This window comes from Thamnophis elegans, chromosome 2 (assembly GCF_009769535.1).
Source record: "Thamnophis elegans isolate rThaEle1 chromosome 2, rThaEle1.pri, whole genome shotgun sequence".
NCBI lineage: Eukaryota > Metazoa > Chordata > Lepidosauria > Squamata > Colubridae > Thamnophis > Thamnophis elegans.
This window is the reverse complement of record NC_045542.1, coordinates 40,010,910-40,031,227: the sequence shown is the minus strand read 5'-3', so window position 1 is coordinate 40,031,227 and position 20,318 is coordinate 40,010,910. Positions and strand designations below refer to the sequence as shown.

Below are 20,318 nucleotides of genomic sequence, written 5' to 3'. Positions count from 1 at the left end.
TAAATAACACGGCACAGCTGATTGTCGCACAGCTGATCGTCGGAACCTTTTTTAAAAACTTTTTTTAAGCATTTTTTTACTACCGGTTCTGGTAGTAAAAAAATGCTTTAAAAAGTTCCAACAATCAGCTGTGCCACCCAATCGTAACTTTTTAAGCACTTTTTTACTACTGATTCACGTGACCTGATAGTAAAAAGGTGCTTTAAAAAGTTCTGATGATCAGCTGTGTGACAATCAGCTGTGCTGCACAATCGAACTTTTTTAAAACTTTTTTTTATTACCAGTTTGGGTGAACTGATAGCATTTTTACTACTGGTTCAGGTGAACCAGCCCGAATCAGTAGCATTTCACCCCTGATGGAAACTTATGAAAGAGAGATCCAATCTAGAAATAAAAAGAAATTGGTGCGAATTTGTAGAATGGCTTGCCTTCCAAAATTGTGGGTGCTCCATCACTGGAGGTTTTAAAGAGAGTTTGGGGAGCCGTTTGTCTGAAATGATATAGGGTCTCCTGCTTAAGCAGATGGTTGGATTAGAAGACCTCTAAGATCCTTTCCAGTTCTCTTATTCTGTTGTAAGAGTCCATCATAATTTTACTTAGGTCCATTGGCATATAATAGAAAGCAAGTTAGATTTGTGTGACTTCAACTATATGGGTTCTTTCAGAAAAGAGTAACTAAATTCATTTTTATTTACTCGATAATTACCTGGAAATTTATTCACATGTTCTGAAGGCAGGATGTATCTCAATTCATTTTCACGTTGTCCTGATAATTTCACAGAAGGAATATAGTGCTTAACCAATGATGTTGTTCTTTCAGAATCACAAATTTCATTTATATGCATCCTGTGCATGTTAAACAAACATTCAGGCAGACAGCAATGACTAAGAGTTGCATTTTTTTTCCAGTAAATAAACTTGAATTTATGGACCTCATTTTTATTTTCATGTAATTTTCTGTTTTTGTTATAACCTTATATAAGCCATCCAGAATCACAAACTGCAAGATGGGCAATCATATGAATTATTTAAATACATATACATGCACATATAAAATATATGCTTATAATATGCTAAATTATATGAAATAACAATGCATAAAATATTCTGATTTAATGGACATTCAACTAACATGTATCACATTTCCCACAAAATTGTCTAAACTGAGAGGTTCCTACATTTGGGGAAATCAATTAAGTAACAATCTGTTAATTTCTGACCAAATTCAATCTATTAAAAGTTGGATAAATTTAAATCTAGTATTTACTTTCTTTTAGCATTTATCCTGTAGCTACAAAACACGTAATGTGATATTATATTTTTGATATTTTATCTAAATCCCTCTTTCCCCTCACTCATAGAAATATGATCATTGCACCATATCACGTTTCATTAAGTACACTTTTGCATAGATGCATCCTAACTATATAGCTAAGTGTCATCTCCCAGCACCCCTCATTACTAACTGGGAGGGTTAAGATTGCTTGGAGTTTTAGTTTGGCAACTTCTGTAAGATCCCATATTAAACAGAGTTGTTAAATTAATAGCAGATTTATTAGTATTTCAGTTCCTTGCTCATACTAAAAATGTTTTATAGATCTATTGAATTTGTCCATTTCTTTATTTTTAGATTTATATATTCCTCAATTATCATTTTGTCTTCAAACTTTAATAGAAACTTATAGATTCTAAGAATATCAGTATCCTCAATGCGGGCACCTTGCACACAGACTGCCTAGAATTGATAGGAAACACCATCGCCAAGCAAATAAAACACAATGCTGTCATAATTCTAGTACCTTAAATGATAGCCAATTCCCCACTTTTTCTTCAGGAACAGAGATGAGCCAACACAATTCAGGCTGCCATGGGAGATAATAGCTTTGTGATCTAGAGAAATAGCAAGCAATAATGTTTTTGTTGTTATCTGTTTAGCGGTACAAAGCCCTCTATGCCAAATTCCAACTGTAGAATGAATGGGCATTTTAGAAAAGTGAGTCAGCAAAAGGAAACCAACAAATATTACTTCAACATCAATTATTCCTTGTGAAAAGCCTATGTTTTGTAACTCATTTTTATTGCTATATAAAGGCAGATTTGTTCCCTTGCAATAGGATAAGCCTACATAATGCATGGGCAACCTGAATATCCCATATTCCAAATCTCTGCTTCAGTATGGTGATCGCTGACTGGTTCCCAGCTAAACTACAACCAGTCCAACCTAATTCTTGAAGTTGAACTTGCTTCCCAAAGTAAAATACTTTTTAGTAGGAAAGTCAAAATAAAATTATGAAAAAATATAGTAATTTTGTTATTAGACTCTGAAACTGTACCCTGTTGGATGAAAATCCTTGAGAGAGAACACCTCAATCATTGTGCTATAAATGAATGCAAAGAAGGAATTTCCTGTTGGACTGCAAGGAAAAAAGAATGAAGGGGACAAGTGGCAGTGGGCCTTCAAACTTGTTGAAGATAGAAGATAGGAAGAAGTGAAAAGTGAGCTTAGTATGGAAAATAAAACCATCAGATTGAATTCATTAAACAACATTCATTAAATAGCACTCACAAAGGCAGTTAGACTTGTATACAGCTTCACAGTGCTTTACAGCCCTTTCTAAGTGATTTACAGAGTCAGCATATTGTCCCCAACAATCTCGGCCCTCATTTTACTGACTTTGAAAGGATGGGAGGCTGAGTTGAGCCAGTTGAGATTGAACTACTGGTTGTGAGCAGAGTTAGCTTGCAATGCTGCATTCTAATCACTGCGCCCCCACAGCTCTTAGAAGATTTATCATCTAACATTTTATTGGGGCTTCACAATGTCTAGAGTGGGCCCCAAACTTCTGGAACACTGAACATTTGCATTAGGATGCTATATCAAGCAGTTATCTATGCAGTTCAAAAGAATTTTATTTTATGAAATAGAAACAGAAAGAAGCCTGACAACATATACAGAAGTAGCATTACAATATACCTCTATTCCTCTTACTTTGTGCTTGTTCCTATATTGTACATTGCTTTATTATAGGAAGATCTACTCACCAGAGAGGATATCAGCTTCGTCCATGAACTGAGTAGTTAACAGAATGACTCGACCTGCTTTTTGCTCGTTTAGGAGAGTCCATACTTGATGTCTAGAATAAGGATCCAATCCTGCAGTTGGCTCATCTAGTAATAAAACCTGCAGGTGAGAAGTACAAGAAGTACGTATTTTAACTCCAATTGTATTGAGAAATGAATGGGAGAGAAACTATGCTATCAAATTTAGAGAAACCTGAATAGGTTTGGACTAAAGAATGTTTCATACACGTAGAAAATTCAAGGTTGTATACTTCAAGGTAGCACATTTGTGGTTGGATGGACTAATAATATATCCTCAAAAGGAGTGAAATGCTAAAAAACGACTGTAAGAACAAAACCATGTATGAAGCACTATATGCAGACAGAAATATAAGAATGGTGTCAACTCTAGAAATGACATTAGCTGAATCCATACTTTTCTCTGCTTTGTTTTTTAGGTGTCACATTGGGGAGGAGGCGGACTTATGGAATGCAGTGTGAGGGTTGGAAATTCACCCCTGTGTTTGATGAGGGGTGAATCGTAGTAAAATAAACTCGAGGTAGATTCTAAGAAAACACATTTTTATTGTAAAATAAATAACAAACAAACTTACTGGCTAATAACTACATTCTGGTAAAGTTCCTAGCCTACCTCCACGTGGCAGGCAAAACAGAAAGAGAGAGAGAGAAAGAAGAAAGGCAAAAGGACATGCGTAGAAGGCTTACAGAGAATAATCAGTCTACCGTATGTCTTAGAATATAAGCACAGCTGGCAAAACCAAAAAAAAAACATCATGACATGCAGAACAACAATAAGTCACCTGAGCACCAAGGCTAACCCAATGTAACTTAGCAACAGCAGGAGGGAGTGCTAGGAAGCTCATCACCTGCTTGGTTGCCTAACGTGACCTATTAGCCTGGTGATGGCCAGTATGTATCAATTAATTATGCCAAAGCACAGGAATTATTCAGAGTTGGCTTTACATTTGAACATGCCAATATGATGTACCCAATAAACAGGGTCTTTGAGAAAGGAACAGTGTCAGAGTCTTGAACTGGTGTGGAGCATTATTCAGAACCATAACAAATGGTTTGCAAGGGCAGAGAAGCATAGAGAAATACAGCAAATTGTGATCAAAATTAATTTGAATTACATTTTGTTTCTTTTTCTTATGTTATTCCTTATTTTCTTTGGCTTTTTTCTTTTCTTTACTCTGTTTAATATTGTTTAACCTAAGGAGAAAACTGCATGGGTAATCTCTGACTTACAACTGTTCGTTTAGTGACCATTCAAAGCAGGGGTGGGTTCCTGCCAGTTCTAACCTCTGCTATAGAAGAGATTCCACAAATCTATAGTGCCGTTTAGAACTGGTTCCAGCTCCCTCCCCCTGCCTGTCCGCACATCATCGAGATGAAGAGCGAGAGGAGGAATTCTGGGAGTTGAAGTCCACAAGTCTTAAAGCTGCCAAGTTTGAACACCCCCAGGTTTTTTTTCTAAAGGGTTAGTGGTGCAAGGGTCTTGTAACTTGACAGCTTTAAGACTTGCACACTTCAATGCCAGAGTTTCTGAGCCAACATTTTGGTTGCTAAGTGAGTTTCACCACAATTTACAAGTTGGCTACGCCCACCCAGTCACATGACTACCAAGCCACTCCCACTAAGTCACGTGGCTGGCAAGCCACTCCCACACAGTCACATGGCCAGCAAGCCACTCCCACAAAGCAGGCCACACCTACAGAAGAGGTTCTAAAAATTTTTGAAACCGACAACTGATTCAAAGATACAATGGCACTGAAAAAAGTGACATATGACTATTTTTCACATTTAATGACCATTGTAGCTTCCCTGTGGTCACATGATCAATATTTGGGCACTTGGCAATTGACTCATACTTATGGCCTTTGCATTGTCCCTAGATAATGTGATCACCTTTTATAACCTTCTGACAAGCATAGTCAATGGGGAAGCCAGATTCGCTTAGCAATCATGTTACTAACCTAACAACGGCAGTGATTCATTTAACAATTGTGGGAAGAATTCACTTAATAACTGTTTTGCTTAGCAATGGAAATTTTGCGTTCAATTGTGGTCGTAAATTGAGGGTTACATGTATTATATGTATATTATATATAATATTGAGCAATATCATTCAATATAGATGTTCAATTACTCTTTATGATTAAATAAGAAAATTGGAAAATCCATTGGCTTTAGAATAACCTTTATGAAATCTAATTTTTGGCAACTAAATGAAATTAATCCAGATGAGAACATTTCCCTTTTCACAAAAAGCTCAAGCAAGTGTTAAGAAACCTCTGAGGATAGAATTGTATTTTTCAAAGAAATAAAGCCAGAGAAGAGTATATCAAATCCTTGTTCTTCCTATTTCCTATTAGAAGAAAGGAATCAACTTACCGGTATATACAGATTCTGGAAGTACATATTTAAATTAGGGACTTCTATAATCTATACAGATCAAGGAAGGAAAGAAGGGAGGGAAAGAAGGAAAAATGTGTGCAATAGACTTTTTCTCCCATGGGTGATTTTTACCTGTGGTTGTCCTAAGAAAGTAATCGCCAGAGTCAATTTTCGTTTCTGTCCACCACTTAAATCCTTAGCTTGTGTATTCTGAATGGCACTGATATCCAAGAGAATCTGTATTTTTTCTACCTATGAAGAATAACAATGTACATTTATATTCATTTTAAACAAATATTTTATTGCACATTTTTCCACACATATCTCTATCACGCACTTAACAGATCTGTGACATTATCCATACAACTGGAATCAATATTGAATACATTATATACTTTCTATTTCCAAACATTCTCACCCTGTGTACATTTCCATTTCTTATTTCTATTGTCTATCCATTCATACCATTTCGCCCATACCGCATAGTATTCTGAATCACCCTTTCCCTTTAACTCTAATGTGAGTTTGTCCATTTCAGCACACTCATATATTTTTTGGATTACTAATCCCTCTGGCGGAATTCTATCATTCTTCCAATACTGTGCGAAAGCAATCCTTGCTGCCGTTATTATATGTAACATCAGGTATTTTAAGTGTCTATTGTACTTTGCACTGATTATCCCCAGGAGAAACATTTCTGATTTGAATTCTATTTGACATTTAGTTAATTCCTGCAGCCAATTCTGTACTTTCAACCAACATCTTTTCGCTTTGGGGCATGACCACTATAAATGAAAGAAGGTATCTTTGTCCCAGTTTACATTTCCAGCACTTTGGGTTTAAATTTTGGTACATCTTGGCTGGCGCTACATGCCAACGGTAAAACATCTTGTATTGATTTTCTTTATAGGTCACAGATTTCATAATTGTATAATTTTTGTTCCAAATTGTCTCCCAATCTTCTAATTCTATGTTGTGTCCAAAATTTTTGGCCCAGACATTATTGGTTCTTTTACAACCTCCTCTGCCCTATCAAATTTTAGTAAATAATTATACATTTTGGTTATTAATTTTCCCTCTAGGCCTACCAACAGTTTACCTAATTGTTGTGGTTGAATATCGAATCCATATTCCTCAGCATCCTTTTTATATCTCGATTGTAATTGTAAATATGGCCACATATCCTTTTAGTCCTGATTTTTTTTGAGTTTCCGTTGGCAATCTAAAATTTCATTATACCTGTACATTTTACCTATATCTAATGTGTTGGGATAAATCATAGCCTTCATGGTGGATAACCACCAGGGGATCTTCATATAGTGTTTTCTCCTTACGTCTTCCCAAGTTGGTATTAACACATACTTTATTTTATGTCTGTAAAAATAAGAATGTGCTTTATTTCTCTTATCCCACAGAAAGGCGTGCCCTTCCGATGTTAGAACGCTTTTATTTTTTAGATTTATACAATTTCTAATCCAAACTAATGTTGCAGCCTTGTAATAGAGCTCCCACACCAGGAGTCCAAAGCCATCTCTACCTCTTCTATCCTGGAGTGAAACTAGTTTTTTCCGTGCTTTTCTACCTGACAGGACAAATTTTGTAATTATTTTATTTAGGTCTGTAAAGAACCTCTTGCCCAATTTTATAGGGATTGTTTGGAATAGTTAAAGTAATTTGGGTAACATATTCAGTTTAACAGTTCTTATTAAAATGAATATCTTCCTATTAATTCTTCCTAATAGAGATAATTGTAGTGTTCCCCATCTTTCCAAATCCTTCTTTATTTGTTGGAATAATTGTATATAATTTTCATCTTTTATCAAGGAGCACCTTGCAGTTAACCATATTCTCAAATATTTAATTCTCCTAGTAATTTGTAGTCCCATTTCCTCCTCTAATTCTTTTTTCTGATTCATTGTTAAATTTTTCATTAACATTTTGGTCTTTTCTTTATTAATTTTAAGGCCTAATATGTCTTCATATTTTTCTATTTCTTGTAATAAGATGGGGCCAGTTTCCAATGGCTCCTTGATCCTTGTTCCTTTTATTTTTAGGTTTGCTCTAATTCTGATTAATAGTATTTCTAATGTCAGGATAAAGAGTAGAGGTGACAGTGGACACTCTTGATGTACTCCTTTCGTTATTTGGAATGTTTTTGTACACCATTTAGTATTACATTTGCCTTTTGGGTAGTGTATACAGCTTCTGTCATATATCCAAACTTATCTCCAAAATTCATACTTCTGATTTGTTGGATCATAAATTGCCAATTTAAGTTATCAAATGCCTTTTGAGCATGCTTTGTAATATTCCAGTATATTTACTACCATTCTTGTATTGTCTCTTATTTGCCTGGTTGGTAGAAATCAATTCTGGCCAGGGTGTATATTTTCGTTTAATAATTTTTTCAAACTTTCTGCTATGATATTCAGAAATATTTTGTAGTCAGCGTTAAGGAGCGAAATTGGGCTATAGTTCTTAATTTGATTCTTGCCTATATCCTCCTTTGGTATCAAGGTGATAGAGCCCTCCCTCCTTGATTCCTGTAGTTTTGCTTCATTCAACGCTTCATTACATATTTCCATATTTCTATTAATTCACCCATAGTTTTATAAATTTCCCCTGGAAGGCCATCTGGCCCCAGGTCTTACTTTTTTTTTGTTTCTGGATTGCCTCTTTCAATTCTTCTAATGTTCTTTTCTCTTCTTCAAGTGCTGTTCTGTTGCTCTTTTCTCTTCTTCTAGTGGTGGCAACCCTTTCCCCTTCAAATAATTACTTATTTTATCCTTCACTATTTCTTCCTGCATATAAAGATTCTCAAAATATTTTTTTTTGTGATCCTCTTTTTCTCATCTTCATTGTTTTGTAAACCCCCCATTTCATTGTGTAGCTGCTGCTGTATTATCCTTCCTTCTTTTTCTTTTTTTAATTTATAAGCTAGCCATCTCCTTGGCTTGTTAGCATGTTCGAAGAAGTTTTGTTTGGTAAATTTTAGGTTTCTTGCCATATCATCTTGTTCTAATATATTTAATTTGTGTTTCGCTAGAGCCAATATTTATTTATTTTGTTCACTCCCTAATTCTTTTTGGAGTTGGTTTTCCAATTTTCCAATTTCTTCCTTTAATATATTATGCTGCTTCCATTTCTCTTTATTTTTCTTTGCCATGTATGCTATCATTATCCCCCTTATGTATGCTTTCATTGTGTCCCACAGGTTTGATAGTGAGGTATGTTGTTTTTTTTATTTTCTTCGAAAAACAGTGTCAATTCTTTTGTGAGCGTTTGTGTATATTCCGTCTCATTTAAAATCTGGGGGTTTAATGTCCATCTCCTCTTCTTTTTTTCTGTGGCCTCTCCATGTTATTTCAAGGGGGTTATGGTCTGCCCATGTGTTTGGGAAAATATCTTCTCTATCCCTTTACCTACTTCCTTGTTCATCCATATCATGTCAATCCTCGACCATGATTTAGGGGGGTTGGAATAAAAAAGTATATTTATTTTCTTTTGGGTGCAAGTTTCTCCACATATCTATCAAGTTTAATTCATCTGTCATCTTAAAAAAAGGTTTTGGTAGTATGTTCCTTTTTGCCTTGTTCTTTTTATCACTGGTATAGTCATTTTTAATATTCACTACCCCATTATAGTCACCCACAATACATATGTTCCCTTGCCCTGATTCAATAATCTTTTCATGGACTTTCTTGTAGCATTCCCCTTGGTTTTTATTAGGAGCATAGATAACTACCAACAATATTGTTTTTTGCCCTATTATAACTTTCATCATTAATGTTCTTCCTTTTGGATCTGCATAGATTTATTATTATATCTAAATCAATTTATTATATTCTAAGTATTTTTCATCTTGTTTTTTAATGTGTACCTCTTGGAGACACACAATATCTGCTTTCTGAATAATTAATTTTGTAAATATTTGTTTCCTTTTCACCAATGCATTTAGTCCATTAACATTAATCAATAGTAATTTCAATTCTTCCATTCTCCTATTTATCTACCAATTTCTGGTTCCTGTTGGTCCTTGTAGCTCTTTGTGTTCTTGTTCTAATACCTCCTTCTTCTTAGTGTTCTTTCTCTTCTGCCTTCCTGTTGTTGTTCTTCTTCTTCTTGACGTTTGTTCTCCAGCTCCTCCCTGCTACTATAGTCCTCTTCTACTCCTGTCAATTGATCATATAGTTCCTGGATCTTATCTAAGTTATCAACTTTGATCTTTTTGCCCTGCCAGGAGATGGTTCCACCACAAAACCGCGATGCCCTTATCCGCGCCGACATAAGTGCAGAGGCAAATCCGTGGCATCCGAAGCGCTAAGAAAAACATGACCCTACCGCCACGACAACAGCGCCGATAGAAGGGCGTTCTACATGCTTCGTTCTTTGCCTTCAAAGGTAGCCCTCCTCCTCCAGCTGACAGCGGCAGCGGGCACGGGGCAAAGCGGGCTGCCCAGCAGCAGCAGCCCGCAGGAAGGGTCCAGCTTAGCCGCAGGAAGCTGCTGCCCCCCGCGGCTGAGCTGGACCCTTCCCGCGGGCTGCTGCTGCTGGGCAGCCCGCTTTGCCCCGTGCCCGCTGCCGCTGTCAGCTGGAGGGCTACCTTTGGAGGCAAAGAACGAAGCCTGTAGAACGCCCTTCTGTCGCTGCACTGTTGTCGCAGCGGTGATGACACGCGGTGATGACATCGCGGCTTTAGCGACGCGGTTTAATCACCGCTATTTTGCGTAGCGCAGTTTTGTTGTGCCACGCCAGGAGACAAGTATTCCTTCCAGTAGTATCCACCTAAACAGTATGTTCCGTTTGTTCAATTGTGAGGCCAAAAAGCGGTAATCCCTTCATTGCTCTCGAAGGCTTCTGGGAACTTGTTTCAGGGTGGTAATTTCCTTATCTTTGTATACCATTGGTTCTTCTCAAGTTATTTTATATATTATGTGCCTGACCTTTTTTTGAGAAAATCTGCTATGTACCTCTCTGGGCAGTCTATGGCGCCTAGCATAGTTGGTTTGGATTCTATAGATATCGTCCAATTCGTTCAGAATTTCATGTTTGTCTCTTTGAAGTGATTCAGTGATTAACTCTGCCATTATCTGTCCTAGGTCTTCCTCTTTGGCCTCTGTCACGTTCTGAAATCTTAGGTAAAAAGCTGCCCTGTCCATTTCTAAATGGATTAGTGAGTCCTCTAAATCTTGTTCAGTGCAATCATTTTTTGGTCAACCAATTCCAGTTTTTGTTCAGTTTGTTCCATTTTGGTTTCCACTGATTTTATTTTTTGTTCATTTTTCTGGATTGCTTCTTGGATTGACACCATTTTATTGTCCAGTTTCTGAATATCATTTTTCATTTCCCCGTGGTTTTTTGACATTGTTTCTTGTAACTTCACCATTGTATCCTGGATCATTAACAAGGTGGTCTGCATCATTTGCATATTTGGCATTGTGTTGGTGTTCTCTGCATTCTCTCTTTGTTTGTTCATTGGTTTGATGCCATGGCCATTGTTATCATTGGGTTTGATGCAGCTTTTCCCCCTGTCCTCAGAGTTATCATTGTAATACTGGTCATTTCTTTCAAGATTTTACTTTGTTCTCTAAGAATTCTATAAATACTTTCCCAAATTACCATCAACTATTTACCTGTAAATCTTTTTGTCCCTCTCCATGCTACTACCAAGTAGCTTGTAGTACTGTAAAAATGTTATTAATATATATCTCTGCTATTAGTCAATCTAATCTGATCCAGTTATTCAGTATATAATTAAGGTTATTGTAGATATGGATATACATATAATAGATATAAATATTCTATATATATTCTATATGTTAATCATGATATATGCTAATATAAATCTTTAAGGTAATCAGTATGTATATAAATTTAGATATAAGTAAAGATGTAAGGATAGATATTAGTACATCAGTTAATCAATCTATAAAAGTATAAATATAGATACAAATCTAAGTTTCAATAATATGAGTAAAGATATAAGTAAATAAATAAATAACTATATAATTCCTGGTGTAATATAATTTTAGGTCTAGACAGTTTAGTTGTGAATTTTCTGATTGTTGGTTCCTGGGTTACTTAACCATTTTATATTATGCTAAATATGTATAAATATTTCTTTAAATCTTCTTAGTTAATTTGATAAATGAATAACTGGTCCCTTGGTAATGTTACAATCAATGTCCAATGTTTTTCCTTGCTCCTCCTTGGTCTTTGGTTAATATCCTATTATATCCTCTTTAATCCATTCCTCCTTCTTATTCAACTCCAAGTCTCTCTGCTCCTCTCTGCTTTAATTTTGGTCTCTATATGTTTCTCTTCTCTCTTTTCGTCATTTAAGAACACCAATTTCTTCCTCCAGCTTCTGTCTCTGATACTCATCTGCTCAGTTCCCTCTCGCCGCCATTGTTCACGGAAGCCCACGGAAGCCGTTCCTCACCCTTCTTACTTTTCTCCTGTCGCTCAGGCTCACCGAATCACTCTCTCCACTCCCCCTTCCTCCAATTCCTTCTCCTGTTGATATCTCTGTTTCAATATTTTTGCCTTTTCTCCTCTATTCAGTTTTTATGGTAACTTCAGTATGCTGAGTCACTGCTCCTCCTGCCGAGTCGCCACTTGTTCTTCAGGGAAATCCCCCTTCAGCTGGAGCTATCTTCTTTTCTGAATAACTAGGACTTACTTTTACAGTCAATTATCACCATTGCAGCTCTGGGATTTCGACCAAATAGATGTCACATTCTCTTAAGTAAATCTTCTCTTTCTCAGTCTCTCTGGCCCATCACGGCCTTGGGTCCATAATAACACAATGGCACATACTTTCGCATTGGGTTGGCAGGGGTTTCCTTCATTGCAGTGGGTGATCACCTTTCACCTCGCTGCCCTGCAGGCTTCCCCTCTATTCCACTTGGCTCTCCAGGTTCACTGCGCCCCCGAGAGGTCCCCAAATGCAAAATATTTGGAGTCTATGAATGGAGACCGTTCTCTTTCCCCGGCACCACTGTGACGTCTCCACTGGAAGCCCCATTCATATTCAACTCTGTTAAATTTCTTAGCATGTTTTTTCAGTCTTGGCTGATTGGAAATGAAAGTACATTCTATCAATAGGCATGCATTTTATAAGGGTTTGGATCTTGACTTATTTGAAAATCAGAGGTTGTTTTTCACTATAGTCACTACTGCTGACTAAGTAGAACTGCTGTGGTTTGCTCCCCCAGGTGATCTCAACAATCCTGATGACATGGCTATAAAGTAATTGCAATGTACCTTTCTTGCCTATTCCTCTCTCCTTTTCAACCCCAACTCAGTTATATTCTTCTGAATATATGCTTACCTCATTTTCTATATCACTGGATGGTATCCCCTTTATTTTAGCAAATGTCTTTAAATTTTCTTTCACTGTTAAATATTCAAACTGAATATTGAACTGTGGACACACAGCACTAAATTGCCTGATTTGTTCCATCTCTTTCCTCTCAGCGATATTGTACTCCAAAATGGTTGCAGAACCTGTAAGCATTAACCCAAAAAAAGTATGTGGTGAGTTTTAACCCTGTGCAAGCTAGTAATATTTTAATAGAGGATGATGCATGTTCTCTCATTGTATGGAAATAATAACAATGTTCAAAAAGATTGTTTCCAGAGTTTTATTCTACCTAGGAAAGTATCTTTAAGCCCTGCCCTAATGAATCTCTTACTCCCAGTACAAAGGAGAAATAGAAAGGAGGTGAAAGGAGGAGCATACATTGGGGAGAGAGGGAATTTGCAGGGGAAGAGCAAAAGATCTTCTTTCTTAATGAGCCAGAGAAAAAACTGCACTGGGTGAAAAAAACCTCCTGGGAACAGAACAAGCCCTTAATTCTCAGGGAAGCAAATCCCCCAAAAACCTATGAACTACTTTCTTAAATATAATGAAGGAAAAATAAAACTCAGCCTACAAATTCTAAGCATGCTTGAGAGTAAATTTTCACAAAGTACATAATGGAACTGTTAAGTTTGTTCTTATTTTGTGTCAGTGGCTTAGGTGAGTGTATTACAATTTGAAGAGCTCATGGGGATTAACAATGGAGGATTGTAATCATGATAAACTGCAGGGGTAGCTTGCCTCTGAATGCCATTTATTGGACAGCAGAGAGAGCTATGCCCACCCCCCCCCCATATCTTAGTTGGGACTGCCAATAAGGATGAGGTTGGCCATTGTGAGAAACAGGCTGTGTGAGCTGATTGCTTCTTCGTCTGATACAGATCAATTCTTCTTATATAAACTAGATTGGGATTAGTCTTGCATCTGACCTCTTCTTAAAGTCTAATTCTTACCATCAGTTGACTTAGAAAGTCCACCGAGGATGTTTAGCAATGTTGTTTTTCCAGCTCCACTATGACCAAGAATTGCAGTGATCTGCCCTTCATAGATATCCAAAGACAAGCCTAATGTAGAAGAACACGTGTTAGCTCTAAAAGTCCAGCAATATATGAAGTTTCAAGAGAAGAATGCAAACTGCTTTCTAAACTGATTTTGGTTTTCACTGAGCACTGTCCTGCCATTGTTGTCTTGAAAAAAATAGCCAAGCAAAAGTTCTGAAGGATTTGCTGAGAATGAAAAGCCAGCTTAGAGATAAGCAAAGAATCAAGTTCAATATGTGCCTCAATTGATTCTTGTTTCTAGGCAGTCCATGATCTCAAAATGATATCTGCAAATTGGCATTTTAAATCCTTGGTCAACCTGCTCAATCCTTGTAGAAGAAAAGTATTTTCTAGTTCATTCAGGTATTTTATTCAATGAGCATAATCTCAAAAACAGTATTTTTGTCCCAAATCCTATAATAAATTTCAGCTAATGATAATTTTTTCTTCTTTCCTGGGAATCTTTATATATATCTTCCCAACAATTTGTTGTGCATCTCTCTACAAGAGCTTAGTGATTTCCTCTCAGCATCTATTGCCAGTTAGGATGCTGATGGAAACCCTAGGAAAAAAGATGCAGATGGACCTTGTAAAACTGCGTGAAGTTTATGTACTACCCGTTGAAAAGGACCTCAAGATTTTTTTTCCAGAGAAAATTACATGTTTGTCAGCAATCTTTTATTAGGTGTCGGATTCCACCATGTCATGTCACATAAAAGCTTTGGTCCACTCATATTTTAAAGTTTTAAAATGCTGTAATTTTGTGAGGTTAGTCAAATTTCGAACCGAGCACTTCTGACAACATGCACCAAGGAATACATCAGGGCATTGAGGGCAGCTAAAAGAACACATATTGCCACCTTGGTTGCGTCCGCTGAGTCCCGCCCAGCCGCCCTGTTCAGGATCACCCGCTCCCTCCTAAATAGGAGGGATGTGGGGGACCCCCTACAGGGTAAGGCTGAGGAGTATGCCCAGTTCTTAGCGGACAAAGTTGCTCGGTTTCGGTCGGACTTGGACTCCACCCCTGCAGATCCAGCCGAGTCACAGGGGGACTACTTGGCAAATCATCTCTGGGATGAGTTTCAGGATGTTACCTCTGGGGATGTGGACAAGGCCATACGAGCTGTGAGTGCCTCCACCTGTATACTGGACCCGTGTCCCTCCTGGCTGGTTGCCAACAGCAGTGAGGTGACACGTGGCTGCATCCAGGCGGTCATGACCGCCTCCCTTCGGGAGGGGCACTTCCCCGCCGCGCTTAAAACAGCGGTGGTGAGACCCCTCCTGAAGAAACCATCCTTGGATCCAGCCGTTTTTAACAACTACCGTCCAGTCTCCAACCTCCCCTTTGTTGGGAAGGTTGTCGAGAAGGTGGTGGCCTTCCAGCTTCAACGGTCCTTGGAGGAAGCTAGCTACCCCTTCCAGTCCGGCTTCAGACCTGGTTACAGCACAGAAACCGCTTTGGTCACATTGACCGATGATCTCTGGAGAGCCAGAGATGGAGGCCATGCGTCCATCCTGGTTCTCCTTGACCTCTCGGCGGCTTTCGATACCATCGACCATGGTATCCTTCTGCGACGACTGCGGGAGGTGGGGGTGGGAGGCACTGTTTTGCAGTGGTTCTCCTCCTACCTCTCGGACAGGTCGCAGTCGGTGTTGGTCGGGGGGCAGAGATCGTCCCTGAGGCCCCTAACATATGGGGTGCCACAGGGTTCGGTCTTATCCCCCCTACTATTTAACATATACATGAAACCCCTGGGCAAGATCATTCGGAGGCACGGGATAAAATGCCATCAATACGCGGACGATACTCAACTGTATCTGTCCGCCCCGTGCCAACTCAATGAAGCGGTGGACGTGATGAACCGGGGTCTTGAGGCCGTTAAGAACTGGATGAGTGTTAACAAACTGGTACTCAACCCAGACAAGACCGAGTGGCTGTTGTGTTTTCCTCCCAACAATTTGGCCAGTGTTCCATCGCTCAGGCTGGGGGGTCAAATTTTACACCCCTCAGATAGGGTTCGCAACTTGGGAGTCCTCCTGGACCCACAGCTGACTTTTGACCATCATTTGTCAGCTGTGACCAGGGGGGCATTTGCCCAGGTTCGCCTGGTCCGCCAGTTGCGACCCTACCTGAATCGGGAGGCACTCGCAACAGTCACCCGAGCCCTTGTGATCTCTAGGCTGGAATACTGCAATGTGCTCTACATGGGGCTGCCTTTGAAGTGCATTCGGCGACTGCAGTTAGTCCAGAATGCAGCCGCGGGAGTGATAGTGGGCGCACCGCGGTTCGCCCACATAACACCCATCCTCCGCGAGCTGCACTGGCTACCTGTCGATTTCCGGGTGCGCTTCAGGGTATTACTCACCATCTTTAAGGCCCTCCATGGTAGTGGATCTGGATACCTGAGAGACCGCCTCCTGACGATCACCTCCCTCCGACCAATTAGATCACACAGATTGGGCCTCCTCCGAATCCCATCCGGCAGTCAATGCCGACTGGCGACTACGCGGAGGAGAGCCTTTTCTGTAGCAGCTCCGACCCTGTGGAACGACCTCCCCGTTGAGATTCGCACCCTCACCACCGTCCAGACCTTCCGCACAGCCCTCAAGACCTGGCTATCCCGCCAGGCCTGGGGATAAGTCTCTAATTCACCCCGCCCGAGTGTTGAATGCTGAATGAAAGTTGTGTTTTTTACTGTTTATTTTAGTCACATACTGTTTTTGTGTTATATTGCACTTCCCCTTTCCCTACGAATGTAAGCCGCCCTGAGTCCCCTCAGGGAAAAGGGCAGCCTATAAATCCCAATAAAATTCTAAAATTCTAAAAAAATTTCATGAATGTTTGTTTCCCTCTGGACATCTGAAAAATATTCACGAAATATTAATGCTCGTATTTAACATATTACAAGATTTCAGCATTTTCACCCAAAAACTTATGAAATCATATAAAAATAATATTTTTCTACTGCCTTTTTTAAACAATCTCCCAGCATTTTGGATATTTGTAATTTTAAAAATCCTTAGACAAAAAGTTGCAACAATGTCAACAAAGTGCTATCATGGACATCCAAGCAAGGACTATCTGTACAAAGCATTGTTAAGGCTGATTCTTAGATTAAATTTCACACTAAAGGGCAGCATAAATATTCAAAGCCAGTGCTATGTTAGAGCAAATCCTTCTTGAATTTGAAGGAAGAAAATTAAGCGGAAAAGATTAAGAACATGAAAATATTTCTTACCTCTCAAAGCTTCTGTGTTTGTTTTTCCCACTTTATATGTTTTTTTAATGTTATTTAATCTTTAAAAAAAGGGAAATATTGAACTTTTTAAATATTCATATATTTTTCTCATAAATATGATCTTACAATGCACCACTCAGGAGGGGGAATTGAGCAATTTTATATCTTATGCTTAACTTTAGTCATGTCACTGGAAATATTACATGACTTACATGAATCCAGTTTGGATTTCAGTAGTGATGTATTTCTTATTTTAGTTTACTTTTTTGAAGGAGACCCTTAATATTCTCTGAATGCACTGTCTAGATTGTCTTGAATGGAGACATTCAAGTTGAGGCAAGATTAATGAATAAGACAAATTTACAGTATGGTCCTGTTAGAATATCTTCAATAACTCCAAATATTCAATGCCATATTTCTAGTCTCTTACCGAATGGCTTCCTTCCCATCAAATTCAGGAGGCACAGGTTCAATATTTTCTCTGAAAATATTTCCATGACTTTGTTCATTGGTGTAAGGCTTTCTTGATTTAAACCAATAGTTCTTCTTCAAGAAAAATAAGGGAGGATAAGGCAGCCCATATTTGTCTAAAAGATATTTTTAAAGAACGTCAAATTCTCATACATCTGTAATAACTATACATTCTTACAAACACAAGCAAGAACATTCCAGTCACCCATTGTCAGTCAAACAAGATCACAAGTTGCCTGTTTGAAAAACTAAAAATGTTAAAAGTTTCTTTTTAAAAGACAGCAGAATTGGAACCGGAATGGCAACCTCTGGTTGTACTTCCAGCGTCCTGGAAGCCTGATCGGCAAGCTCTGCAGTTAGCTCCGACCTCTTTAGGTCGGGGGGTCCAATTTTGGACCATAGCCCCCCTGAAGGGGGGGTGAACTAAAGGGTGATCACCTGGTAGGTTAAGGAGAACCGCATCTCTCTTCCCTGACTGGGAATGCTCCCTCATCTGATGATGAGGAACATTCCAGCCAGCCATCATCAGTCAAACAAGATCACAAGTTGCCTGTTTGAAAAACTAAAAATGTTAAAAAAATTCTTTTTAAAAGACAGCAGAATTGGAACCAGAAGGACTTGTGCCTACTCTAACTGAGCAGGACTCCATAGAAGTAAAAAAGAATGGGGACAAAGCTATGTTAGTGCTTCTCTTATCATTAAACTGTAAGCTTAATCCAAAGTAATATATGCATTCAATCATAGTTGCTCCTGGTCTTTCTACAACGGTTCCTTTGGTATCTCTTTTATTACTTCATTTCATGGAGCAACTCAATAAATCAACTGAAATATATACATACACCCAGGAGCAATGAACAGCACAAACTACTCAGGACTAATCCTACCCAGGCTGTTGTCACTTCCTTATTACAAGTGGTAACTAAGGCTTCAAATTAAACTGCCATCAGAATTTCAGGACATTCGTTAAACATCCTTGGAAAATCAAGAGAATCCCTCAAGCACTTGGGTGGACCAATTAAATAATCCCTGATTGCTCACTGAGGGAGAAGCACCAGAGTAGTCCAATCAAACCAAAGAAAATATTTGATTATGGTAGAATACATTCTGAAATGTATTGGCAGGTGCAAATGACTAGAAGCATTCATTCAGTTCAAAGCACAGAATAGTTTATTATTACTATCTGTACATAAGAATCAAGGGAATTCACCTGGGTCTCTTGTGGCAATACAATGACTCCAAACTGATAACATGTTTTACTCCGCTTTCCAGCTCAGCCTGCTCTTTTCCTATATGTATCCTTCAATAGTAATGAATGGCAGTTTCATTTGTAGGACATCTTGCAGCATTAAAGCAAACTTTAAAACAAACAACCCAAGGTTGTCAGGCAACATTATAATTAGAAGTGGCTTTACCAAACAAATAATTCTTAATTTTATGGAAATTTTTAATTTCCATAAAAGATTAAAAGAAAGGGAAGTGGAGAACGATACTGCCATTGCAAAAGTGTAAATCTACCTTGCAAAATGATCACAAAGTTTGTTTTTCAATGGCTAGCACTGATAAGGAGTGCACCTTTGTACTATTCTAAATTTATCCTGAATGTCAGAATTAAGGCACTATATCATTTCATATCATATCAACAAGAGAAACTAACCAAAATGAAATTTTAAATTCAGAACAATGTGAAACAAGTACAGAAATGAAACAAAGTCAGAATCTCAAGAGGCCAGTTTCCTAAAATCTATTTGCTATCTATAAACTGGTTTTTCCTGAAAGTATTCTAACATTTTGAAGCTTAAATTATGAAAAACATGATGAGATTGGCTTGTCTGGAGGGAAGTTAAACAAGCATTATTTTGCTTTCCTTATTGATTATTTTGGAACAAGATTTATTGCAGCATTAGCTCAGCATCTAAGTCTATGGTTGCATCAACAAAAGGATGGTTTTGTTGACATTATTAATTTATGTGTCCATGTGTAGGTGAGGGGGCCCATATTAGTCTTGTTCCAATATTTAATAATCCTCTTAATGGCCCTGGCTGGCAATGATAAGGAGTGCACCTTTGTACTATTCTAAATTTAACCTGAATGTCAGAATTAAGGCACTATATCATTTTGGTTGTGCGTTTTGTACTGAGTTTTTAAAGAGATTTTGGATGAAAATAGAATAGGGAACAAAGATCTAAAATGCAGACTATATTTGAAGCAGTGGTGGGATTCAGCCAATTCGCACATATTTGTGACAACCGGTTGTTACCTTTCTAAGCAGTTCAGAGAACCGGTTGTTGGAAGAAATCTCCCTTTTCCACTTTACAGGGCTAATCTGTAAGGAAGGAAACATTCTGGTGTTGTTTCCAGTCTAATCTTTATTTCCCTGCTTACAGAAACTGCCTCTCGTTAACCCTTATTACATTGTAACAGCTAAGGTGAAGCGCCCATCGACCTGAGTGACATTGAGTTGGCCATGGTCACATGACCACCGAGCCACACCAACCCAGCTGGTCATTAGGGCACAGAACCAGTTGTTAAATTATTTGAATCCCATCACTGATTTGAAGGAACAAATTGTATGTAGGATTTTAAAATGCACTATAAGCAAATAAATCTAAAAAAAAATCATGGACTTCCTTTTTCATAAAGATTTTTGCAGACAAACTGCAGTACTAATTTATATGATCAATTCCTGAGAAGTACACCTGAAATGCAATTTGCAGAAAGGCAGTCTGC

General features: G+C 38.3%; 1 protein-coding gene across 1 annotated transcript in view; it reads right to left on the bottom strand.

Annotated features, from left to right (window-relative positions):
* Positions 1 to 20,318, bottom strand: part of LOC116502524 (ATP-binding cassette sub-family A member 8-B-like) — an 86,512-nt gene that overhangs the window by 43,131 nt on the left and 23,063 nt on the right. The window contains 8 exon segments of the mRNA XM_032208405.1: positions 707 to 846; positions 1,800 to 1,890; positions 3,043 to 3,181; positions 5,611 to 5,730; positions 12,812 to 12,987; positions 13,795 to 13,905; positions 17,121 to 17,179; positions 17,551 to 17,707. Of these exon segments, the coding sequence (XP_032064296.1) occupies positions 707 to 846; positions 1,800 to 1,890; positions 3,043 to 3,181; positions 5,611 to 5,730; positions 12,812 to 12,987; positions 13,795 to 13,905; positions 17,121 to 17,179; positions 17,551 to 17,707 (993 nt within the window).